General features: G+C 37.3%; 1 protein-coding gene across 10 annotated transcripts in view; it reads left to right on the top strand.

Annotated features, from left to right (window-relative positions):
- Positions 1 to 26,860, top strand: part of KIAA0586 (KIAA0586 ortholog) — a 95,428-nt gene that overhangs the window by 36,389 nt on the left and 32,179 nt on the right. For 7 of the 10 annotated variants that reach the window (XR_006741287.1, XM_045580097.1, XM_045580102.1 and 4 more), the window contains 8 exons: positions 1,636 to 1,754; positions 3,849 to 4,048; positions 6,533 to 6,689; positions 7,050 to 7,269; positions 8,428 to 8,663; positions 11,262 to 11,338; positions 13,352 to 13,486; positions 16,700 to 16,865. Coding sequence is in view for 9 of the 10 variants with exons in the window: in XM_045580097.1 (XP_045436053.1) it covers positions 1,636 to 1,754; positions 3,849 to 4,048; positions 6,533 to 6,689; positions 7,050 to 7,269; positions 8,428 to 8,663; positions 11,262 to 11,338; positions 13,352 to 13,486; positions 16,700 to 16,865 (1,310 nt within the window). In the remaining variant the exon portion in view is untranslated. Of the gene's footprint in view, positions 1 to 1,635; positions 1,755 to 3,848; positions 4,049 to 6,532; positions 6,690 to 7,049; positions 7,270 to 8,427; positions 8,664 to 11,261; positions 11,339 to 13,351; positions 13,487 to 16,699; positions 16,866 to 21,632; positions 22,103 to 26,860 lie in introns of those variants that run through there. The other 3 variants (XM_045580109.1, XM_036435175.2, XM_045580105.1) reach the window with 3 other exon arrangements.

Here is a 26,860-nt window from a genome sequence, read left to right as displayed (position 1 = left end):
TATGCTAATTAGACCAGATGTCTTCCAGACATCATTCCAAATGTCCTTCCTGACGAAGCCGGGGCCGGAGGGCAGCCAGCCTGGGTCCCGGGTGCCTGCTGGTGGCCAGAGGAGGGAAGTAGTCCAAGTCCCAGGTATTGGAGGGAAGCTGGTGCCAGCAGCTGGGGGAAGGAAGGCCTACTCTTGCATGAATTTCTGTGCATTGGGCCTCTAGTAGTTCATAAGAACTCACTCCAAAATAAATGGACATGTGGAATAAAAAGGAAAATTAGATTCCAAATTGTTAACTGTGTTTATCCTTGAATCTGGGATTATGAGGGAGCCTTGCCTGTTTTAAAAGTTTTTAATATGTTTTATGGTGTTTTGAAAATGAGCATCTATTACTTGTATAATTAAAAAAATATTTTTATTGATTTCAGAGAGAGTAAGAGTCAAGGTATATATAGAAATATCAATGATGAGAGAGAATCATTGATTGGCTGCACTCTGCACACCCCCTACTGGGGATGAGCCCGTAACCTGGGCATGTGCCCTTGATTGGAATCGAACCTGGGACCCTTCAGTCTGCAGACCGATGCTCTATCCATTGAGCCAAACTAGCCAGGGCATATAATAATTTTTAATCGTGTATTGGCTGTTTTTATATAAAGAAGCAATATCCTATTTCATTCCATCCCCCACCCCCTCCTCCTCCTTCTTTTTCTCCTTTCTAACAATGACTTTGGAAATAAATTACCTTTTTTTTAAGAGGAAAACTACCTATCTATATTGCAGTCTATATATTTACTAAAGGCCTGGTGCATGAAATTTGTGCACGGGGTGGGGGAGGTGGGGTTCCTAGCCCAGCCAGCACTTTCTCCAATCCAGGACCCTTTGGGGGATGTCTGACTGCCAGATGTCCCTCTTAACAATCCGGGTCTGCTGGCTCCTAACTGCCTGCCTGCCTGAACACCCCTAACTGTCCCCGCCTTGCTGGCCTGGTTGCCCCAACTGGCCCCCCCTCTGGCCTGATCACCCCCAGCTGCCCCCCCCCCCCTCGCCAGCCTCGTTACTCCCTATTGCCCCCCTTGCCAGCCTGGTTGCCCCACACAGCCTGCTGTTTAGTCGTTTGGTCGTCCCTCACTAACCCCCTTGCTGGCCTTGTCACCTCATGAAGCCTGCTGTTTGGTCATTACTGTTACTGTGACGGTGTCCTGGACAGTTTGTATATTCCTCTATTATTAGTATAGATTCCTTGTAGAGAGAGTAGCTGGACTTTTTTTCCAGCTCTGATCTTGTGTGGTTTTATATCCATGCTTTTTGAGTAGAGAACCTAACATTTTAAGTGCATGATATGCTAGGTATAGTTGCCCTAAACCTTCTTATGAATTTATGAGGTCTGTTAAACTCTTTAGACTAATCTGAAAGATTTTAATTTGATGTAATGAATTATCTTCCACATGGAGATCTATTTCATGTGGTTTATTTTGCTAGGGGATACACATGATTGTTTCTTCTTCTAGATTCAGCTTTTAGAATGACTGCTTTCATATGTAAATGTTTGTGCTTATGGCTAGAGGTTATTTTTAAGGGTAGTATTTATAACATTTTCTACATTTCAGTCAAATTTAGGAATCCTTAACTTTTATCCCCTAGGGTAGAACAAGAAATAATGTCAAGAATTATCTCTGGGCTCTTTCCAATCCAACAACAGGCCATGGCTAATGTCAGTGTTTCAGCCAGTGAGGCAAGTGAGCCATTGAATTCTGACATTGGTAAGTGAAATGGAATCTCTTTAATTTTTTTTGTTATTAAAAGACAAAACTTTCAGGTCATTGTGGATTTACATATTCTAGAAGTCAGGTATTCTTTGCCTGACAAAAGATAAGCTCTTTCTATATCAGTTCCCAGATCTCTGTAGTGGAGGTTAGTTCTCTCTCACCTTATTTCATTTTGCAACATTCAGATGATTATAACATCCTCTATTCCTCCCACCCCAAATCCGTTATTTCCAAAGGGTTATATATAGCACTTTGATTATATCTTTGATATAGTAACTTTTGCATTGTATTGTGATTGGTTTACATATCTGTCTCACTTACTAGATTATAAATTACTCAGGATTAAAGATGTTTCTCCTTTAGTGCTTAGCCCTTGACTAACATTTAAGAGTTTATGTGGTCATTGAATGACTAAAGGTGCCTCTTTCTAATGGAACCCACATCATTCACAGAGGTTATTTTTAAGGGTAGTATTTTCAAGGGTAGTATTCCTCCTTCCTTCTCTTCTTTTTCCTCCTCTTTTCTCCTCCTTCTTTTATCTCCTCCCCCCTCTTCCTCTTTTCTTTCCCCTCATTCTGCAAGTGCTTTTTTGAGATATAGCTTATTTGCCATAAAACTCACCAATTCTAAGTGTCCAGTTTGATGAGTTTTAATAAACACAGCTATATATTAGCCACAGGATCATGATATTGAAAAACATTTCCATCATCCCGAAAAGTTCCATCATACCACTTTGCAGTCAATTCCTAACCCTACAGCTGGGGATTGAGCCTGCAACCTGGGCATATGCCTTGACTGGGTACCGAATTATGATCTCCTGCTTCCTAGATCAACGCTCAACCACTGAACCAACCCAGCCTCGCAGAAATTGGTATTTTTCTCTATGAAAATCTTAAAATTTTCAAATTGGCTATTTATATCCTGTTCTCTGTAAAACCATGTGCATTTGCTTTGTTTTGCCTGTTTGGGTAGTGCTTTTGTGCTTTCTGGCAGAGATGTTCTGAGTTTGGTCATGCCCAAATAATGAATTATGGGAATGAAAAAGGAGACATGTCAACACATAATTACTTATCCCTCAACAAGACACCTATACCCACTTTTTAGGGATTTCTGGGTATTGCTGCCATAGTTGTACTAATTAATAGCATGCTCTTTTGAGAGGTCATGTCTCCATCAAGTCATATAGATCATTGTTTATATGTTTTGCACACAAAGCTCTAGAAATATAGCCACTTTAAGTCTAGTAAAATCAGTTGTTAAAATTTCACTGGATTTTCTGCACATTCATATGAGTTAAAAATACAATATATTTGGAAAATTAATATACCTGTGGAGCTTCTGATATCAAGCACCTAAACTGTAAATGTTAGTATTGAAACTACAATAGAAGGAAGGTAGGTTTGTCTTCATGTTTATAAAGCAGCTGCCATTTCTCTGAGGTTTCCCCACAGTCATTGCATCCTTGTATTTTGCAAGGCTTATATAATATTATAGTTAAGAAAAGGGATTCCTGTGACCTCTTTTTGGAAATATGGATTGTTTTCAGATAGAACATTTAATGTGGTTGTAAATCCTTTTTATCACTAAGTGCTATAGTAGGGAAGAGGCCACATACGTAAATTTTCATTGGTATGTTTTCCTTCCCTTTTTTGTTTGCTTAGAGAGATGTGCATTGCTAAGTTATCTTATTCTTCTTCATAATAAGTAGGTTATCTATTTTCATTTTTATTTCCCCTCCCATCCTCTTGTACACATATGTTTGCATCTCTAAAATTTTAAGAATTGCCAAAACTGGTGTGGCTCAGTGGGTAGAGCATCAGCCTGCGGACTGAAAGGTCCCGGGTTCGATTCCGGTCAAGGGCATGTACCTTGGTTGTGGGCACATCCCCAGTGAGGGGTGTGCAAGAGGCAGCTGATCAATGATTCTCTCTCATCAATGTTTCTAGCTCTCTATCCCTCTCTCCTCTCTGTAAAATATCAATAAAATATATTTTAAAAAAAATAAAAAAAAATAAAATTTTAAGAATTAAAGTTTGGATTGCAAACATGTTTCTTGCCCACTTACTCTGAAATTCTTTCACTTTGCAGTGGAAGGAACAAGTGCTGGTGTCCTCCAGCTTTTTGTTGATGCTGGGGTTCCTGTGAGCTCAGATATGATTAGTCATTTTGTGAATGAAGCTCTTGCCGAGACCATTGCTGTCATGCTGGGTGACAGAGAAGTAAAGAAGCAAGATCTTGTCGCTGCAGGTGTTGCTGAGGATGTTTTAACAAGTGAAACATGCCTGCCGGTAAGTGTGACTCTCCTTTCATAACTTGGGTTCCGGGGGAATTTTTGATACATTTATTAAAGAAAAGTAAAATGGACAAAGTTTATTTTTGTTTTTAAATTTATCTTTATTCAAAATATTACAGATGTTTTCTCATTTCCCCCATTGACCTCCTCTACCCTGCTCCCATCCCCTCCCCAGGCCTTCACTGAAAATAAGCAAATTTTAAACTGGGTATCATAAAATTACAGTTTGTGGTGGAGATTAATTGATTGTTGTTATGATTACAGTAACATTTCCCCAGCATTTTGCTTTAAAACCTTTTAAATTCATAGAAAAATTAAACATATGAGACAGTGAACATAAATCTATCTGTTTTTATGTTCTGTTTCTTTAAAAATCATTTGAAAGTTGCAGATACCCTGACACTTGTAAAAGCATCAGCAGTATCTTCCAAGAACAAGACACTTTCTTACATAACCAAAATACTATTGTTACTGAACTAAAGGGGTTTGTCTGCCTGCATACATCAAGGCCCAGTTAAAGGCAAACAGGAGTTTGCAGCCAAGAAAGTAAAGGCTTATATTTAAGGAAATGGTGCCATGCCCAGAGTCACAGGTGGCGCTCATGCTCAAAGACCTGGCTCCCCCATGGCTTCTGGGGGGTGGGTTGTAAAGGGGACTAAGAGGTTAGGGTCTTGATCTCTGTGGACTGTCAGCACTAGGGTAGGGGCTAGTTGATAATTGCATCTGGTCCTGATGTCAGCCATGGTATTACTTTGTCTAATTTTGCAAGGATGAGGTCCGTAGGTCATTCTGGAGCTGAGACTGAGGCCTAGATGTTATCTGTAGTTTGGAACTCTGTCTCTGTGGTCAACAGAGTTGAGGCTTTGTTCCTAAGATTATTTGATGCCACTGTCCCCCAGAACATCATGACGGCTTGATGATTAAGGGAGTGGAGGTGCAAGGGAAGGAGAGGCAGGTGAGTTAGGAAACTCTTAGGCTGGACAAGGCCAGTTTGAATCAAAAGGAAAGAAGGTGAAAAGATCATATTAAAGAAGTGAAGTTTCTGCTAGGTCACAGCATCATCAGACCCTCACAATTTGACATTGATATGTTAATACTATGTAATATTATCATGCATGTGGACATGTCCAGGCAAGTTACACACAAGGAAGATATACAAATGGTCCCTCTACATATAAAAAGATGGTCAGTCTCACTGATGATAAGAAAAATGTCACTGAAATTTTATTTTTCCTGAAGAGTAACATTGAAAGTTTGATAATGCCATTGTTCAGCAAACCTTGGGGAAAATGGGAATTCTCCACAGTGTTAGAGTAAAATAATAACCCTACAGAGAGAAATTTGGCAAGATGTATTCAAATTAAAAAGGCAATTAGCCCTTTAACTGTTCAGTCCCACTAGTGGAAATTTAATAATCTATGCATATGAAATGCCTTAAGACAAGTTATAGTTAGTAACTCTGGGGAAGGGAACTAGGTAGATAGGGCATGGCTAAGAAGGAGACCTAATTTTCACTGTCATCCTTTTATACCTTTTGAATTTTGAAACATTTTAATGATTATCTACTTAACAAATAGATTTCAAACTGTGTAATTTTTTTCTTTCCCAGTATTTTTCATCTCCATATTGTCTTTATTTGATCTTCCCTACTTCTTATCCTTTTATTGCTTTTTTAAAAAAAATATTTATTGTTGAAAGTATTACATATGTCCCTTCCCCCTCCTCCTATTGACTCCTTCTAGCCCCCTCCACCCGCTCCCCCCCCCCCCCCCCCCCCAGCCTTCACCACCCTATTGTCTGTGTCCATGGGTTATGCCTATATGCATGCAAGTTCTTTGGTTAATCTCTTCTCACTCACCCACTCTGCCCTACCCCTCTCCCTCCTGCCTTCCTCTGAGATTCCAGTCTGTTCCTTGCATCCATATCTCTGAATCTGTTTTGTTCATTAGATTCCACATATGAGTGAGATCATGTGATAACTTGTCTTTCTCTGACTGGCTTATTTTGCTTAGCATAATAGTCTTCAGGTCTCTCCATGCTGTTTCAAAGGGTAAGAGATCCTTCTTTTTTACTGCTGGATAGTATTCCATGGTGAAAATGTATTTCCCTTGCTTTTTATAAGCAATTTTCTTTTGTTTAAAAGGCTGATTTTTGATATCTTGTCAGTTAAAATTCTTTCTGTACATGGTCTATCCAGGTTGTGTTTGGGTTTGATATGCAGCTGTGTTTGTTTAATCTTCTCCATATTAGGAGAGGCAGCCTCGATTTCTTTGGGGCCTATATCAGAGGGAGAGCTATTCACAGGCTAGTCTTGAAACTAAATAGCTTAGATGTTTAAGAGCCAGGGTATTTAGGGCTCTCCCCTCCCCATCCATTTAAAATCTATCTAATCTCTGAATAAGCTCATTTCACTTTTTAAAATTACCTTTGCTTGGGTGATTATAAGCACCATTTATCTTATTTTGTTAATTTATTTTAGGCAAGAGTATGTACCCCAGTGGCTACCCCACAGCCAACTCCTCCTCACTCACCTTCACCTCCTAAGGAGCACGTGTTGGTGAAAACTCCAGATTCTTCTCCCTGTGATTCAGATCATGATACAGATTATCCTGTGAAAGAAATATTTGTTGAGAAAGGTACCTTATTTCTATAATTTAGTTTTAACTTTAGAAACTATGAAATAATATTCCATGGTTTGTATGTTTCATAGATTAGTATATGGATGCATATTGTTTACTAGGTTTTAGTAAATTACTTTTCCTTGCATGGGAACCAATAAATTGGTTGCCACTTTTAAAAATATATAACCTAATAGGCACTTACACTACTATAAGTTCATGGTAGTGTTAAAAGTGATGTCTTTTCAAGGTTATTTTCTTTGGGAAATTTTCCAATAGTAGCTATTGTCATATTCTGGGATTTCTGAAACAATATATCTTGCTTTCCTATGGAGTTGTTTTATCTTTTCTTTCTTTTTTTTTAAAAAAAATCTTCAGGAAAGGACATGCCTGCTGCCACACTTGTTAATACTCCAACAGTTACCCCTGCTACTTCACCTCCTCCTGCAGCTGCTCTTACCCCAACTTCGTCAGAGATTTCCATTGATAAATTGAAGATATCAAGCTCAGAGCTTCCCAAGCCATGGGGTGATGGCGACCTGCCATTGGAAGAAGAGAATCCTAACTCTCCCCATGAAGAACTTCACCCAAGAGCTATGTAAAGATAACACTTTCACTTCTAGTAACTGTACATTTCCTCTTTAGTTGACTTACATGACTCATTGAAAACATCAGAAAGGATAAGTGAAGTTTTATAAATCACAAGCTACTTTAACTAGAGGCCCAATGCACGAAATTCATGCAAGGGGCTCAGCCCTTGCAGCCCCGGTTTCGTCCGGAAGGTCGTTCGGCTGTCCGGTCTAATAGCATATTATACTTTTATTATTATAGGTAGAAAGAATGTCAGAAATTTTAAGTTTTCAAAATTTTTACCAAATTTATACCTTCTGTTCTCTCTCTCTCTCTCTCTCTCTCTCTCTCTCTCTCTCTCTCTCTCTTTTAGCATTTTTTGGAGACCCTGAAATAAAGATTTCTATCATCCTATTAATAAAAGAGTAATATGCAAATTGTCCATCACTCCAACACAAGATGGCTGCCCTCATGTGGTCAAAGATGGCTGCTCTTATGTGGACACAAGATGGCTAGCAGGGGAGGGCAGTTGTGGGCAATCAGGCCAGCAGGGGAGGGCAGTTGGGGCAACCAGGCCTGCAAGGGAGGACAGTTAGGGATGACGAGGTCAGCAGGGGAGGGCAGTTAGGGGCAATCGGGCCAGCAGGGGAGCAGTTAGGTATCTATCAGCCTGGCAGGGGAGTGATTAGGGAGTGATCAGGCTGACAGGCAGAAGCATTTAGGGGCAATCAGGCAGACAGGCATGAGAGCGGTTGAGAGCCAACAGTTCTGGATTGTGAGAGGGATATCCAACTGCCCATTTAGGACCTGATATCCAAAGGGGTCCCAGATTGGAGAGGGTGCAGGCTGGGCTGAGGGACACTACCCTACCCCTGTGCACGAATTTTGTGCACTGAGCCTCTAGCATTGTTAATAAAATAGAAAATGATTTCCTACCCCCCGCCAGTGTGAATATTTACTAGACTAAGTTGACATTGTAGTACAATATATCTCCATGTAGATTTATTTTGTGGATGGTAGAACTTTCAAGATGGTTTATGGTTAGAGCATGAAAACAATCTTGGAAAAATAAATCTTGTCAATTATAATAGAAATATGTAGCTAAAGGAGTCATAGTCTTTGAATATCACAATTAATTAGGTCTTCAGTGACCTAATAGGTTCAAAATATGTCTTTTTCTTCTTAGTGTAATGTCTGTGGCCAAAGATGAGGAACCTCAGAGTATGGATTTCCCTCCTCAACCTGTTCCTCCGAAGCCAGTTCCTGTGATGCCGCCTCCTGCTGGCACCAAAGCCCTATCCCCCGAACAAATGCTAAGTTCTGATACCTCAACAATAGAGAGCACCTTGAGCACTGAACCTGAAAGACACATCTCTGAAGGAGAGCTTCTGTGTAACTATGGTCAAAGGGCAGCTCCCAAGAGTACGTTAACTTGTATAAACTGATTCCACTGGTTAGATTATGGTAATTCCTAGCTAATATTTGGATGTTGATAATTCCTAAGCTATAGTACCTATGTTAAAAGTGTTTTTACTTAATTCTCAAGATTTAAGTAAAAAGAATATGGACTCTGCAAGTGAACAATTCTGGGCTTTAACCTTAGAAAGTGAAATCTCCCTCATAAATCCAGAATTAATATCACTCCTAATAGTTTCGGGTCTTCCCTTCCAGTCTTTCATTTTCTGTGCATATATAGAAACAAAATATAAAGTGCCCCCCCCCCCCCGCAAAAATGCATACATACACTTTGAATAATTATAAAGCCAGTGTTTATTAAAATACATTTCATTGTCAAAATTGAGCTATCAACTGTTAAAGTGGTATATATTTTTTTGGGGAGAATACCCTGTATATTTGTATGTGTATGTGTTTTTTATTTTTAGAAGTAAGATATACTAGCCCTAACTGGTTTGGCTCAGTGAATAGAGTGTTGGCCTGTGGACTGAAGGGTCCCAGGTTTGATTCTGGTCAAGGGCACTTGCCTGGGTTGCGGCTCCCCAGTAGTGGGCGTGCAGGGTTGCGGGAAGCAGTCAATCACTGATTCTCTCTCATCATTGGTGTTTCTATCTCTTCTTCTCTGAAATCAATAAAAATATATTAAATGTTTAAAAATAAGGTATAGTACACATATTATTTTGAAACCTGAATATTTTAACATAATAACATATTGTATACATCTTTTTATGACAATACATAGAGTTCTACTTCTTTTTTTTTAAATCCTTACCTGAGGATTTTTTTCATTCATTTCTAGGGAGGAGAGAGAGAGAAGAGAGAGAGAGAGAGAGAGAGAGAGAGAGAGAGAGAGAGAGAGAGAGAAACATCAACATGAGAGAGACATATCAATTGGTTGCCTCTTTTATGTGCCCCAACTGGGAAACCTGCAATTTAGTTATGTTTGCTTGACTGGGCATCAGATCCAAGACCCTTTGGTTTTTAGGCTGATGATCTGTATGCCTAGGTTTCTCTCCCTATTTCTTCTTCTCATTCCAACAGTTCCTTTAGCATTTCTTGTAATGCTGGCCTGGTGGTGACGTACTCCTTTAGCCTTTTTATTTATTTATTTATTTTTGGTCTGGGAAGCTCTTTATTTGACCGTCTATTTTTTGAATGATAGCCTTGCTGGATATAGCAATCTTGGTTTCAGATCCTTGCTTTCCATTATCTTGAGTACTCCATGTCATTCCCTTCTGGCCTGTAGAGTTTCTGATGAGAAATCAGGTGTCAGCCTTGTGGGAGCCCCTTTGTAGGTAACAGTTTGCTTTTCTCTTGCTTCCTTTATGATTCACTCTTTGTCTTTAAATTTGGGGATTTTAATTATGACATGTCTGGATGTGGGCCGGTTTGGGTTCTTCTTGCTTGGGGAATCTCTGTGCCTCCTGAACTTGTGTGACTTTTTCCTTTGCCATGCTATGGAAGTTTTCTGCCATTATTTCTTCAAACACGTTCCCTATCCCCTCCCTCCCTTTCTGCCTCTCGCACACCTGTTATCTGAATAGTGTTTCATTTCACATTGTCCCACAGCTTCCTTAAGCTGTCCTCCTGCTTTTTAACTGTTTCTTTCTTTTTGGTTCTCTGATTGAATGATTTTTTTCAACCCTGTCTTCTAATTCACTGATTCGATCCTCAGCTTCCCCAAATCTGCTGTGTATTCCTTCCAATGTGTTCTTTCTTTGTGCTATGCTATTCTTTATTTCTATTTTCATATTTACTATATCTTTTCTGCTAGTGAGTATCTTTACCATCGTTATTCTGAACTCTATACCAGATCAACTTCTTACCTTCATTTCATTTATCTCTTCTTCTGGAGAATTCCCTTGTTCTTTCATTTGTGGTTTGTTTTTTTTGTTTCCTCATTTTGGCTGCCTGTTTGGGTTTGTGACTCTGTATTAGGTGTTATATGCCACTCAGTCTTTAATGCAGGACAGTGTCAAATGCTGTTTCTGACTAATTAGATCCTCAACAATCTAACCACTGAGAAAAACCAGCCAAGGCTTCATTTTTTTCTTTTTAGTGGCTGTGTAGTTTATTAACCCAGTGCCATAGTGGTAGGCATTTTGATTGTTTTGTGTTTCCGTATTATACTTAACTCTCCAATGACCATCATTGCACTTATCTGATAACTTCCTTAGAATACATGCCTAGAAGTAGAATTGCTAAGTCAAAATATGCACGGTAAAATAGTGATACATTGCCAACATGTTTTCCAGAAAGGTTAATCAGTTTTTAATTTTAACCAGGTTTTAATTACATCAGTAGTGTATAGGAGTGCCTCTTTCTTAATTTAATATTTATAGATTTTTAATTTCTGACAAGTTGGTAGGTGAAACAAAAATTCAGCTTTGTTACTATACAGTGTACTTTTAAAAAAAGAGGTGAGAGTAACTTGTGATTTATTACCTATGAACTGTGCCAGTATTTTCTTTGTGTAAGTTTTAAATGTAATGTTCTGTAGCTTTATGTTCAGATTATTAGAGTTATGTTTCTTCTTTTTCTAAACTTTTATGTTTTAATTTCTAGTTCTGGGAGACATAGGACTATATATGACAAACCTAAGTGATAGCTTATCCAGCACGCTACATGATGCCCATGATATGGTAAGAAATGACTGACTCATATTGACTTCTGATATCTGACATGAAGGTGAACTTACTGCTACTGATCAGGATTTTTTCCTCAAATATTTGAGTCATAAACATAAAATGTAATGTAGTGCCCATAAAGGAATTTGCTTTCTTGCACATCTCAGTGTTATAATTGTGAGAAAGAGAAGAAAATCATTAAGTTCTTTGGCTCCAGTAGTTGAAAAATACACAGTTAATGTAATTAGGTAATGAAAATTTAGCTTTGCAAATTATTACCCGAGTATGTTGCCCTCACAATACTTCAGGCAGAACCTTAACAGCTTAAACTGCTGTTTTGTAATACTTTTGTTATTTTTTCCTAAACATGATCATAATTCTTTGTGCTAAAAATAATTGACTTCAGGATGTTTTGTAAAACATACTAAAATAAGGCCCAAGGACACTAGCTCTTCCTAGTTACCATCTAGTTCTATAAAAAAAAAGAAGATGGAATTTACAAATTTTATTTTTATTGACATAACTTGATAATATGAAGTCTTAAATAAGATATCTTTATTTTCAGAGAAGCATTATACTCACATTTGGCCTACTTAATGTGTCACTATCTCATCTTTTTTTGTTGTTGTTGTTAATCCTCACCTGAGGATATTTTTCCATTGATTTTTCGGAAGAGTGGGAGAGAGAAACATCCATTGGTTGCTTTCTGCATGAGCCCTAACCAGGGCCCTGGCTGGGGAGGAGTCTGCAACCAAAGTACATGCCCTTAATTGGAATTGAACCCAGGACCCTTTGGTCCACAGGCTCTATCCACTGAGCCAAACCGACGAGGGCTCACTATGTCATCTTTATCCATTCATAGAACTTGATCATAGTGCCAAAGCCTGTTTAAGTTTGTTCTAAGTAAATAACTAAACTAGAACTAAATGATACCATCTTTCTTTTTCTATATTTGAAAATAAATTCTAATTTTGATATTTTTACTAAGCCTAAATCAGATATACTACAAATTCAGAATAAAGTCAAATGCAGAAGTACAGTCTTGAAGAAATGGGAATAACTCACGTAACAATAGACATCTATCTGTATACAGCTGGGGAATAAGGACTTGTAATCCAGAGTTAATAAACTTTATTTCATGAGAAATAAAATACCTAAGTAAAAAACTATTAATGGAATTTAATATCATAGTAATACTTGCATTTGCAAGGGAATCCAGTTTCTTTGACTCCTAGGCCCACGTTTCTGGGATAGTTCTATTTTGAGGCACCATGAAGCCTACGCGGGGTGTTCCAATGAGGGCTTTCCATTACCTGCTCCCTAGCCGAGTACCAGAGGTCAGGGCAAAGGCAAAGTCGAAGGTCTTAGGTGCCTTAATCTGAAGTTGTTCATTCTTTTTTTTTTTTTTTTAATATATTTTATTGATTTTTTACAGAGAAGAAGGGAGAGATAAAAAGAGCTAGAAACGTCGATGAGAGAGAAACATCGACCAGCTGCCTCTTGCACACCCCCTACTGGGGATGTGCCCGCAACTCAGGTACATGCCCTTGACCGGAATCGAACCTGGGACCTTTCAGTCCGCAGACTAATGCTCTATCCATTGAGCCAAACCGGTTTAGGCTAAAGTTGTTCATTCTTGCTTGTAGTCCAGGTTATAGCAGAACTACAGCGCTTTGCCTGTGTACTGCACAAACATGCAGTAGGAAATTGAACCAAAATAGAAAACATTTGTGAATCATTGTAACTCAGTCATATGACAGGGGATTTTAATTTTCATGTTTTTATAATAAATGTCCAGTTTAAATGTAGACAGATTACTGAATATTATTATTTATATTTGAGTCAAATATAAAGGGTTTTTAGTCGAATGGGAATGAGAACTAAATGAAAATAAAAAGTCCATCTTTTTTCCATAAAGTACTAAATGACCATTCTCATGGTAATTAGTTCTATTAATCATAAACTGAGAAAAATGCAGTTGTTTGATAAAAATTTTTGTTGTGTTAATTGTCTCTGTGTTTCATTTAGGAAGATGATCCTCCCAGTGAAGCACAAGTGATTAGAATGCCCCATAAAGTATGTCATGGAGATGTAATTTTTAATCTTCTTGCTAAACAAAACCAGGAATCAGTAGTTCCACAGCAAGGTGTCTGTCATTCAGAGGTACTTTTTAATCTTCATGGTGTTTTTTCTTCTTCTTTTTGGTTAGATCCACATACAGAAAAAAATAACAAAATATTCATGTTTTTAGTTAGTGCATGCTAATACTTCAGCTTATTCAGGGACGGTCCTTGTAGTAACTTTAACCTGGAACATAGAGTTATCCAGTTTTACAGCACAGGAATTTGGGCCTTCTGTTCCAACCCCCTTGTTCTACAGCAGAAAAAGCTGAAGCCTTTTCCACAACCATTTATTGAGTACCTACTATGTGTCAGACATAAACTTGAAAAAGATAAAAAGATGAGATAGGACTCTTACCTAAAAGTAGCTGAGAGTCGTATAGAAGACAAATAGTTACTGTACAGTGCAATAACTGGTCATATAGCTGAATTTACAAGTATATATGAATTCAGAGGAAGAAAAACTGCTTGAAGTTTGATAACCCTTTATACAGGATATGCTATTGATGGAGTTTTTTTAAAGACCCAATAGGACTTTTCTAGACAGCAGTGAAGGGGAAGGACATTTTGAAGCCAAAATAGCATGTGTTAAGGGATAAGAGCCAAGAAAGATTAGGGCATGTTTAGAAAGGGTTGAAAACCTCAGTGTGGCTAGAGCTGTAGATAGGTCAGTCTGCAGAAATAGGTTGAACCAGATAATCATCAAGAACCTTTTAGGCTATGGGAAGGTTTGGGCACTGGGAAGCCCATTAAGATATTTTTGGGCAAGGAGGTCACAAACTAAGGTATTTAGGAAGGAACATGGAGGTGTTTAAGATAGTCCTGGGGTTTGGAGGGAAGAGGGTGAAGGAACAAATGCCCATGGGGTCCTGGTCAGATTTCACCTGTAACTTTTCACCCCCGTTGGGCCTTCATGCTTCCTGATGTTTCTCTAGGCTACTAGTGTCTCAGCCTGGGTTGTTGCCAAGGGTGAAAGGGGCAAACACTCTGTGTGTAAGGGGCAAGCACTGGTGGTCTCAAAGTTAATGAGGCAAAGAAGCAAGTGCTTTGCTCTAGTCATTCCTCTCACTGACCCCGTCCGCCTCCCTCCTCCTCAGGATGCAGCCCCTTTCTTCCCACACACAGCAGGTCGAGTTAGCTGTAGTCTTTCCCAGTGGTTTTCACAGTTTTACTTAGCTTTCAGAGCCCATGGTTTCTCCTCATTTCCGTAGTTACACTAAGGTGTTTTTGGGATAGGGAGCTGGGCAGCCTTTGTTAGTATGTAGTCCGGGCCAAGCCAGACGCCCAGAGGTGGGAAGTTCATCCTTCCCAGATCTTTTTCTAAGACTCTAAGCATATTTGTGGACCTGCATGTGTAGAATTCTGAGGTATGTTTATGTAGCATTCTGCCACCTGTTTTAAAAATGTTAAATACCTATAAATTCTGAAGATCTACCATTTCTTTTCATCTATCATAGAGTATACCATAATTTAATTATCCTGTTGAAGGATTTTTAGATTGGTTTCACTCTTTTTCTATTTAAATTATAATAAGAAGAAAATTGTTTTTTCTCTGATGAGGAATTGTGTCCGTAGATCAGATAATGGGGGTGGAATTGCTGGTTCAAAAGGTAGAAGCATTGATTATTTCAGTAAGTACTAATACATTGCTTTCTAACTACAAGTCTCTTTTCTCATTATGACACATGGTGTTCTAAATCTTAAGTTTCGCCAGTCTTATGAACAGTTACATTTGTCATATTTTCATATGTGTACAAAACTATTAAGTATTTGTTTTGTTTGTAATAATCTATTTATGTGTTAAAATACTGCTTTGGTAAGAAAATAGTGGCTTTTCTTTGTGCTTATAACTACTTGCCCAAAGGGAGCTTGAGGTCAGCAAGAACAGTCACATGGCAAAATTGCAATTTGTACATTTATGTAGTTGGGCTAGGTGCATTAATTACTGTAGATTACAGACAACATAACTTAGAATTACGTGAGTCTAAGCTTTGAGTATAATACAAAAATCATACTTATGCTACAACAGCATTTTGTGAATAGGCAAGCTGAGTCCTCAGTAGGGTTGTAGAGTACTGAGGTGTCAGCAATCACAAGTACCCTAGGGAAATTGATTCAAATAAAAAAGGTGGTGTATTTGGCACAATATTTTATATGGTAGTGACAGAGTAATATAGGCACTGTGAAATATTTCTAATTTCTAGAGAAAATGTATTTGCCATCAATCTAAACTTAAGAGTCTTCAAGGATTTCATATTAATTGCAGAAAAATCCTTTTCTATTTAAAGGATGTGAGGCAATTGGTGTTCCTAAAGAAAAGTCAGATTAGAGAGTAAGGGGAGATAGACATGCATATAGAAGAATGAGGGAAAGTTGTAGAAAATCTTGAATGCTGAGCTAAGAAGTTAGGTTTTATTTGTAGACAGTAGACTCATCAAAGATGTTTCAGTAGTGATTTCATATATTCTAGTAAAAAAAAAAAGCACTTGGTTAAAATTAAACTGCTTTTAAATGAGAAATTGAAGAACTTTTAGATATTGGAATTTTTATTCAGCTCTTGAGTAATAAACTTAATAATTGGAATATCTCCAGGTCACAAAATGTGGTAATGATTAGATAACTAATTTTTAATACAGAAAGAAAATAGAAGTCCTAGTTTTTTATTTATTTCATATATTTGACAAAAATATTTGTACTTTTTTAACTTTTATACTTTCCCAGGGAAATAACTTTATTAAATATGGTAGTCTTCTTTAATCGGCATACTTATAAAAATGGAAATTTTTTACATATGAGGGTAAAATCTTTTATCATTTAAGGAATATTCTCCTTATCAGCTGTTTAAAAAGTTTACATTAATAATTTTAGACAATTTTTATTAATGAAGAATGAGAGACAAATTTTCTATTCTAATTTTAACTTTTGTGAATAGTATATAATATTTTAGTATTTAGTGTTTTAAATAATAAAAATTTTCTGTGTTTTATTGATATCTAATTTGAAGGTTGGAAAAATAGATAATGGTTATTTAACTTCATAAAAAACAAGATTAAAATGAAAGCCTATGGCTAGATGCCTCATTAAACTAACTTTTTAAACTTGTCTTTCATGTTGTGTGTATGTGGTGTAATAAGCACTTTCTAAAATACCTTTAAGTAGTCAAGTGGTATGGATCACACATGGTGTCTGACAAATATTTCCTGTTTTGACTTGATTTTAATATAATGGTTTTAACCATTGTTTCTACCTTTCACAGGACTTGGAAAGCAGTCTGGGTGAAAGACAAAGGCCTAGGCTCACAGCAACAGCAGAGAACTTACTGGGGCATCCTGTCTGCAAGCAACAGCCTGTCGCTAATGCAGAGTCTTGGCATCAAAAAAGTACTCTTAAGCCTTTATCTCAGCAATTTGACACAGTTACAGGTACACACCAGGATATTGCTGCTTGATGTATCGTCTGTTAGAACATTCACTTTGAATCCCATCATACTTGTTCTGTACAGTTTTTGTGCCGAATGCTGTGGTCCATTTGTATTATAATCCATAGTAGTAGTAGTCCTAATCTGAGTTGAGAGAAGCATAACTATTTTCAGGTGGGGGCTTGCAAAATTCCTTTATTAAAAAGGGTCTTCTTTTCTTTTTTTTCTTCTTTTTTTAAAATATATATTTTATTGATTTTTTACAGAGAGGAGGAGAGAAGGATAGAGAGCTAGAAACGTCGATGAGAGAGAAACATCAACCAGCTGCCTCCTGCACACTCCCCACCGGAGATGTGCCCGCAACCAATGTACATGCCCTTGACCGGAATCGAACCTGGGACCCTTCAGTCCGCAGGCCGACGCCCCACCACTGAGCCAAACCGGCTTCGGCGGGTCTTCTTAATTGAAAAGTTTGGTAACAACTTTTTCTATTTCTATAGTAGTGTTTTTCAAAAAGTGATCCTTTTATCAGTTGGTACATGAACCATTTTGGTTATATGCCTCTGTACACTAAAAAATTTTTAATAGTCATATATTTATTTTAATATATACTGAAAGAGTATAACTAGCACATCAAAGCTGTGATCTAACAGATTTTATTCAGGACAGGTTAAGTTAGATGATACTGTAGAAATTCACTCTTTTTGCTGTATGAATTTCCAGCTCAGTGCTAAGTGTGCTCAGGACTATTTTAGAACTTCACTAATGAAACTCTCTGTTGTAGCACTTTGAGATAAGAACAGACCAGAGAACACCAATCACTACCATAGTTGATTTTCGTTATCTGCAGGACTTACATTCTACAGAGTCACCAGGAACACTGAATTAGCGAATACAGAATGGTTGCTCTTAGGGAAAATACAGATGTAGCTTCCTATTAACCTCTGATCATAACATTTTTGTCAGTTACCCAATACATCACCTTATTTTATATGTGGTTTTTTTAATTTAAAAAATTTATTTAATATGTATTGTTGGCTTGTTAGAATTGAACTCAGAGCCAACAGCACTGTAATTCAACCTGAACGAAGCTTATTTACATACATTTTTTTTCTGTAAGGCCCATTGCAGACTCCTTGCACTTAGCCTATGGCTAGATGTCTCACTAAGTGCTAGAAGCGCGTTAGCGCTCTGCTTGGGGCCACTTTAAACAGCAGAATCAACCAACAAAATGTACAGAAATGTGAAAAACATGTCACTAAATAGACAGTATTGTTTACAATAGAAGTGCTGAGATAAAGTAGAGCAAGCATTGTGTTCAACCTTAGCTGGTAAAGGGTTTGTAGGGTGATTCAGGATTTTTGCTTCTCTGTATATGTGCACATATGACTGTGAAAATGCTGCAAGTATTGATTTTGACTGACAGCTAAATTTCATGAAGTAGGCAAATTTGCAAACATGGAGTCTTCGAATCAATGAGGATCATCTGTTTTCTCATTTAACTGATTTTTCCATTCTCATTCATGCATTCTCTTAAGTGAAGATACTTCTGGAGGTGTGCATATTTTCTAGAAAACTGAATGGGAAAGGCCTGGAGTTAGAAAAACATTGGAATAGAGTATTTAAAGTTTTCACTTTATATTGAGTGAACACATTATATTTGAAGAAATCCAAGACAGTTTTCCTTGGAATTATCATTTTGTGCACATAGTGAGCATGAAATGTTTTATGTTCTTTTAAAATTGGATTCAAAATTAGTACGATAGTGACATTTTTATCCTATCTGTGTGGCTTGCAATTAAGCAGAATTGACACTAGATGGCTCTCACAGACCACTTGAGAGATGATAGGTACTTTAGAGCGACTGGGTGCTTGCTTGTTCAGTTGTTCTAAAATAAAATCTACGAGAGCATTTTCCATTCAGACCCTCCTTGTACCTGTGGTTTCATCTAGCAGATTATCTACAGTATAGTGTACATACAGGTCACTATAAGTATTTGTTTAAATTAATTGGAAAAAATAAGTAATGTGGCATAACATATGATTGAGTGTATAGATGAAGCATTATAGTAGAATGACTAAGAAATGGAGCTTTTGGAGTTCAGATATCAGTTTGAATTCTAGTTCTGGGTATTTCATGGCAAATAACTTAATATCTCTGAGCCCAGGTTTCTTAATCTATCAAATTAGGGGTAATATTGTATATTAGTTATCTATTGCTATGTAACATATTACTCAACAGTTTAGCAGCTGAAGAGCAAACAGTATTATCACACACAATTCTGAAAGCATGAACCTGGGCGGGGCTTGGGTGGCTCTCAGGATCTCTCATGAGGTTGCAGTCAAGCTGTTGGCTGGTGCTGAGGACATCTCAAGGTTTCAGTTGGGGTGGAGGATCCGTTTTCCACGCTCGCTCACGTGGCTGCTGCCAGAGGCCTCAGTTCCTCACTACAGGAACCTTTCTGTAGAGCTGCCAATGGCACAGAAGCTGGCTTCCTGCACACTGGCTGCTCTGAGGGAAAGCGAGCAAACAAGATGGAAACTACCATGTCTCAGAAGTGACATGCCATTGCTTATGGCACATTCTAGCAGTAACCCAGACCAATCCTAGAATGACACAGGAGGGGACGACATAAATGCACAGATACCAGCAGTACGGATCCGGGGGCATCTTGGAGGGTGGTTATTGTAAATAGAATCCACAGAATAAATTTACTATGGGTAGTAAGTGACAATGCATATGAAGCCTTGAGCACAGTGCTTGGCACATGATAAGTGTTACTCTCATTAATAATAACTGGAGTATTGCCAAAACCACTCCAGCATTTTATGCTTCCAGAGTGAGACAAAGTTCAAAATGTCAGTCTGTAAGCTCATTGAAGGTACCAGATACCCTGCCTGCAGGTACCACTTTTCCCCCACAGAGGGGTTTATCGTAGTCGCTTGCAATGACTTGGGTCCAGTTCACTTCCAGAAATATGTTGAATAACCTGAGACCAGCACCTGAATCTGAGATCCTCTCTGCTCCTCTCCCAGGGGCACTGGTGCTGGGTCTTCCTGGCGCACACCTGACTGTGGACATGGGGTAAAGCCCGAGTGAAATGGGAGCTACCAATAATTCATTAATCCTTTCAGTGTTGCTGAGCTGGAATCTTATTATTCTGCTTCAATAAAAAACAAAGCTCTGCCGAATTAAATCATAAACCAAAAAAAAATAATAATAATAATAACTGGAGTATGTAAAAATACTTTCTTATATGTACTAGTACTTAATAGAATCAGAAATTATCCACAGTTGCCTAAAAGGAATGTGCCTATAGAGTTAATTTGTTTTGAGTATTTTGTTACATAATGGTTACTATAGAAGAATGAATCCTGAGTAATCGTCATTTTTGCTGGTGGCATATCTCATGCCTTTTATATCAATTTTTAATAACTTTGCTTATAGCATAAGGTGACCAGATGTCCCACTTTTTAGCAATTTGTTCCGGATCCCGTGGCGTTTTAAAAAAGTCCTGATTTTTGGAAAGATTGTTAAAAATCGGGACTGTCCCGCCAAAAGCGGGACGTCTGGTCACCTTATTATAGCATCTCATCTGTTTTTACTTTGCTTCTTCCTATCTCTGCTCATTTTCATAAAGCGTCCTATTTGCAGTCCATAGTCCACTACCACTGTTTCTAATTCTTAGGCTCTTGGATTGAGTAACAAAAAGATGCAAAATAAGCTTTGAAGAGTTATCTTGGGAATCCTAAAATGTATACTGTATTTTGAACAAGTTGTGAAGATTCTTGGATTTTACTACCAATTGCATTTCTTTATTTACTCAGAAAACTTGTATTGAATACCTACTGTATACCTGGTACTATAATAGTACTGTATTAGGCACTTGAAGTACAGAGATGGTAGACATCTGCTCTCAAGGAAGTTTACACATTAGTAGAGGAGAAATACAAGAAAGACTTTAACTATAATATTGCGTGATTGGTATGATAACACAGACTGCTATGAGCACAGAGGAGGGACTCAGCCACATGTTGCATCTCAGAGGTTTCCACACGAGTCAAACTGAATCTTAGAGAATTAGCCAGATGGGGAAGCATGATGAGCATGTTCCAGTTTGTTCATTTATTCATTCAGAAAATATCCTTCGAGTGCTTGCTATTCTCTAAGCACATTCTAGGTGCTAGGAATATAAACCCGGGTAAGGCTATGCCCATAAAGAGTTTTTCTCTAGTAGAGGTAGCAGATGAGAAGACAAGAACATGCCATACCTTATTGTATTATTGTAAAGAAGTCCATCTGGGATGCGGGTACAGTTCAATTGTACCCTTGGAGGACAATCGAGAAAGACCTCATACAGGAGGGGAGGCATGCCTGGAATGAGCTCTCTAATATGAGTAGATGTTTGCCATGTAGTAAGTGAGAAGCAACCTTTCAAGCAGAATATGTAATGAGACAAGGGATTAAAGTTGAAAAATAAGAAAACTTAGGGAAATATGGCTTTATCAATTAATTAAAGTTTAGGATTCAATGGGATTGGAGCAGTGAATGGAAACCAGGTCCTAAAAACCCTGAGTGACATATCAAGTAGTTTCTGGATTTACTCTAAGATGGTAGGGATCCATTTGTGTGCAAAATGGAAAATCATGCCAATCTTACTCTATTCCCATGGAAAATTCAGTCTTGAATTTCTACCAATTCTTAATGTTTTATAATCCATGAAGGATTATAAGTAAATGAGTGATTTAATCATATTCTCCTTTTATTTAGCAAGATCATCTGAGGTGCCATGAGATGGATAGATTGGAGAGGATTAAGACTGGAGGCAAGGAGCTGATTAGACAGCTATTAAAGGAAACCGGGTGAGACACTATTCAGAGCAGGGGTGTATATAAAAAGGGAGATTTGAGTGACAATTGAGAAGGAAAATGGACAGTTTTAAGAAATCTTCGAGTTTCTGGCTAGAATGATTGGATAGATGGTATTTTCATTCACAGAGAGGAAAGAAATATGGAGGAAGGACAGATTTAGGAAGAAATAAGATGAGTAAGGTTTTAGGATGAGTGGAATTTGAAGCACCTTAGGGTTGGAATAATCTACTGGACATGCCAGACCCAAAGCTGCTGCTGGCACTGGCAGTTTCAAGTGGACTTAGTCTTCTCTGAAAGTCTACCATGTTGCTTTGTCATAGCAATGAGATTATAGAAAAGTAAAAATAGGGATTGTAAGTTAATGAATTTGACTTGAGTGAAATAATACTTGAAGCATCTCTCTTACAAAATGTAAAATTTACATTGTACCAACAGGACACCCACACACAATGAGCATACTTTTTATTTTATTTTATTTACTTATTTTTTTGTTCTTTTTAAAATTTATTGAAATGTTTAACAATTTAGAAATATATGTAAGAGTTACAGATCAAAGAAAAAGGAACTTTTCATCTCTGATAATGACAATGAGTGAATGTGAGGCTGGGACCATCCATTCCCATCTGCAGGTTAGGAGAATCAGCAAAAGGGTAGACTCTAAGTAGTGTTCTGCACGTAATTAGTAATTTAGTAATTAGTTATGTTTACCATGATACATCTTAGGTTGGTTGTTATGCATATTTGGTAGTAATCAGGAACAAGAAAATTTGGGGATTATGAAAATGTTCGTTTTCCAGGACTATGATCATATATGTATACATACACACATTCAGGGATATATGTGTGTAAAAATACATTCGATTATGCCCTTTAAATATGTGCAGTTTATCAATTAAACTTTAATAAGCATCAGTTAGCCTCCAATAAAATTGCTTTGAAAAAACTCTTTGATATTGGGAGGAAACCATCAACCAGCTGTGTCTCCTTGACCAATTCAGACTGGATTCCTCTCATTTCAGCTGCTTCCTCTTATCTGCTGCAGGACAAGGCTCAGGACAAGTCCGACTACTCTGCCGCCATCTTGTCTCCTATTTTTTGAATTTTAAAATGCTACAATAATGTGTATATTTTATTTTTCTCATCACCATTTATGCCCTCTTCACCTCAACACTCCCCTCCCCATACTTCTTAGAAGTGACACTGCAAATTCAGCATTTTTATGATTTCTGTCATGAAACTCTTTCCTGGCCCCTTATCTCTGGGTTAGAGACCCACCGTGTGTTCTCTGTGCGGCCTTCTAATGTTGCCGGCCTAATGTTACTCTTATCACTCTGATTTGTAATCTCACTTGAGGGTAAAGACTTTATCTTGCTCACTGTCATATCCCTGTCACTAGCAGAGTATGTAGCACCTTTTGCATAGTCAGTAAACGTATACTAAATGAGAGGGTATTGTATAAGCTGAAAGCTATTATGTACTTTTAATGTGTTAGGGGAAATGTTTGATTATATTACTTTCTGGGTTCTACATTTATTTTTTTTTATTTTTATTTTTATTTTTTTTATTAACATGTACATTGTATCCTTTTGATTTTTTCTTTATACCCTTATATTGTATTATCCACATATAATCCTATATAACAAAAGGCTAATACGCAGATCAACCAAATGGTGAACCAACCAGTTGCTATCACGCACACTGATCACCAGGGGGCAAACACTCATTGCAGGAGCTGGCCCCTGATGGTCAGTGCGCTCCCACAAGGGGAGTGCTACTCAGCCAGCAGCCCTGAGCTGGGCTCACAGCTGGCATGTGCAGCAGCGGGAGCGGAGCCTCTCCCACCTCTATAGCAGAGCTAAGCATTTCTTACTGCTGGCTTAGGCTCATTCCCCCAAGGACATCCCCCGAGGGCTCCCAGACTGCGAGAGGGCATAGGCCAAGCTGAGGGACCTCAGCCGTATGCATATTGGGGGTGACCAGGCAGGCAGGCAGAGGCAGTTAGGGGTGATCAGGCAGGCAGGGGAGCAGTTAGGGGCATTAGGCAGTCATGCAGGTGAGTGGTTTGGAGCCAGGGGTGGATCGGGCCTAAACCGGCAGGTAGACACCCCACCCAGGGGTCCTGGATTGGAGAGGGTGCAGGCCAGGCTGACCTCTCCTCCATGCACAAATTTTGTGCACTGGGCTTCTAGTTTTACATAAAAACAAAATGTGATTATATCATACGTTACTTTAAGTTGCAGACTTTTTTAAATGGCCTCCATCCACTCTCCTCACATTTTAGGTAACTCATATTAAGATTCTGATATGTAAACGTCTTTTTTTTCTAACACATATATATAACTATATGCATACACACAAGTATGATATATATGATAGGTATGTAAAATGTATGTGTGTGTGTGGTTATTTTACAAGTTGAGGTCATATCTTGCTCCTTTGCCTGCATTTTGTTTTTACTCAGTAAACTCTGTGGAAATTACTTCAGGTCAACTGATATTGCTTAAGTTCATTCTTTTTTTTTCTTTTTTCTTTTTTTTAAAATATATTTTATTGATTTTATACAGAGAGGAAGGGAGAGAGATAGAGAGTTAGAAACATTGATGAGAGAGTGTCATCGATCAGCTGCCTCTTGCACACCCCTTACTGGGGATATGCCCGCAACCAAGGTACATGCCCTTGACCGGAATCGAACCCGGGACCCTTCAGTCCCCAAGCCGACGCTCTATCCATTGAGCCAAACCGGTCCCGGCAAGTTCATTCTTTTAAATAATTGCAAAAAGCATGCCAGTGTGGATTTTCAATAATTTATTCAGTCATTGCTTTGTTGGTGGATATGTATTTTATTAGCATTTCTCCTCACTATAAATAATGCTAGAGTATATATCCATAGACATGTATCCTAACATATTGTTGCATTTTATATTTATGGAATAGTTTCCCAGGAATAGTTACTAGGTCCAAGGGCAAATATATTTTTAATTTTAAAACAGATATGCCAAGTTGCTGTCTTAAAATCAAACAAATTTATTTTTATCTGTAATTTATTAGAAACCTTTTCCTTCATCTCTTCCAGAAATTGTGTTTATTACTCTTTTTATCTGTGTTATTTCAGATATAAATATATGTTTCTGACTGCTGTTGCATTTATATGTCTTTTCATGTTTTGCTGTTGCGTTTATATGTCTTTTCATGTTTGCTGGCCATGTGGATTTGCTCTTCTATAAATTACTTACTTAATATCTTTCCCCATATGTTAGATTCTAAAAATTTTTGTAACTTTTCTATAGTTTACATGTTTTCTTTCATCTGTATTACAAATTCCTTTTGACAAATTTATACTTTGTTGGCATTATTTGTGTTCTTTTTTGCATACGATCTATAATTTTTTTGTATAGTTATTTGGTTTTTTTGGTGTTTTTATAGCTTGATTTGGTTTCCCCTAACACAAGCTTATGCCTATAGTCTCCTAGATTTTTTAAAAAAGATTTCCATTATTTAGTATATATTTATATTTAAGTCTATCTGGAATTTATTTTTGCAAATGATGTAAAGTAGAAGTCAGTGTGATTTTCCTCCAGATAAATAGCCAATCATGTCAGCATCAATTATTATGTAAGCTATTTTTTCCTACTGAGTGACAATATTAACCAATTTTTATATTAAATGCCCATAGATATAGGACTATTTTTTGGATTCTTTATTCTAGATCTAAAACATTCTTTATGATCTAAAATATATTCCAACTGAAACCGGTTTAGCTCAGAGCGTCGGTCTGCGGACTGAAAGGTCCCAGGTTCGATTCCGGTCAAGAGCATGTACATTGGTTGTGGGCACATCCCCAGGAGGCAGCTGGTCGATGATTCTCTCTCATCAATGTTTCTAGCTCTCTTTCCCTCTTCCTTCCTTTCTGTGAAAAATCAAGAAAATATATTAAAAAAATAAATAAAAAAAATATATTCCATTATTGTGTCTTTATGACACATTCTAATTATCTGATAGGACAAATTTCCCTTATTAACATAATTTTTATACTTTTATTGGCAATTCTCGGGTATTTATTCTTCCATATAAACTCTAAATTTTTTTAAAAATACATATTTTATTGATTTTTTTACAGAGAGGAAGGGAGAGAGATAGAGTTGGAAACATCAATGAGAGAGAAACATTGATTAACTGCCTCATGCACACTCCACACTGGGGATGTGCCTGCAACCAAGGCACATGCCATTGACCGGAATTGAACCTGGGACCTTTCAGTCCACAGGCTGACGCTCTATTTACTGATCCAAACCGGTTCCGGCTAAACTCTAAATTTTTTAAAATAAAAAATCATCCTAATTGGAATTGTACTAATTTACATATTAATATTGGGAGAAATGACATTTTTATGGTATATTTTACTATTCAGATTTTATTTTATGTTCTTCCATAAAATTTCCTAATTTTATTCATATGGGTTCTATGCCTTTTAAATAATTTTATTCTTAATTATTTTATAGTTCTGGTCACAAAGTAAAGAATTATTTTTCCATTTTTATGTGTGTATTGTTATAGAGAAAAACCAATGATTTTTACATATTTATCTAGTATCCAATCACATTATCAAACTCTCTTATTAATTCTAATAGAGTTTTCCCCCCTCACTAGAGTTTCTTGGTTATAACCGTATGATCAGCACAAAGTTTTTAATCTCTTTTTTTAAAAACATTATATATGCTAATTATTTTATCTTAAGTCATTTTCTAGTCTTAAGAAAGTGTTGGAAAAGTGACATAAGAATAGAAAAAAAGCATGATGGGTAAAAGGGACCCTTAGAAGGCCGGGCAGGAATAATAGTTACTCTAAATGATGGATATTATTACCATTATTTAAATCAATCTTATGTTATTCTAGATAATTAACTAAAAATAAAATAGGTAATAATGTTGAGAAATTGTTTCGTACAGATTGAATATCAGAAAGATATTGTATGTTTTTTGCTTTAAGCAAAATCCAGCTAAAAACATAAAGTATCAGAGGGTGATTGTTTGCTTAACCTATGAAATTGTGAACAGACTTTAAATGGAAAATATCTATTGGATCTTTAAAATATTATTTCACTTAAAACAGTTTAGTGTATATAATGTT

The sequence above is a fragment of the Pipistrellus kuhlii genome, unplaced genomic scaffold, assembly GCF_014108245.1.
Source record: "Pipistrellus kuhlii isolate mPipKuh1 unplaced genomic scaffold, mPipKuh1.p scaffold_m20_p_1, whole genome shotgun sequence".
Taxonomy (NCBI): domain Eukaryota; kingdom Metazoa; phylum Chordata; class Mammalia; order Chiroptera; family Vespertilionidae; genus Pipistrellus; species Pipistrellus kuhlii.
The sequence above is the reverse complement of the archived record's forward strand: the minus strand, read 5'-3'. Positions and strand labels throughout refer to the sequence as shown.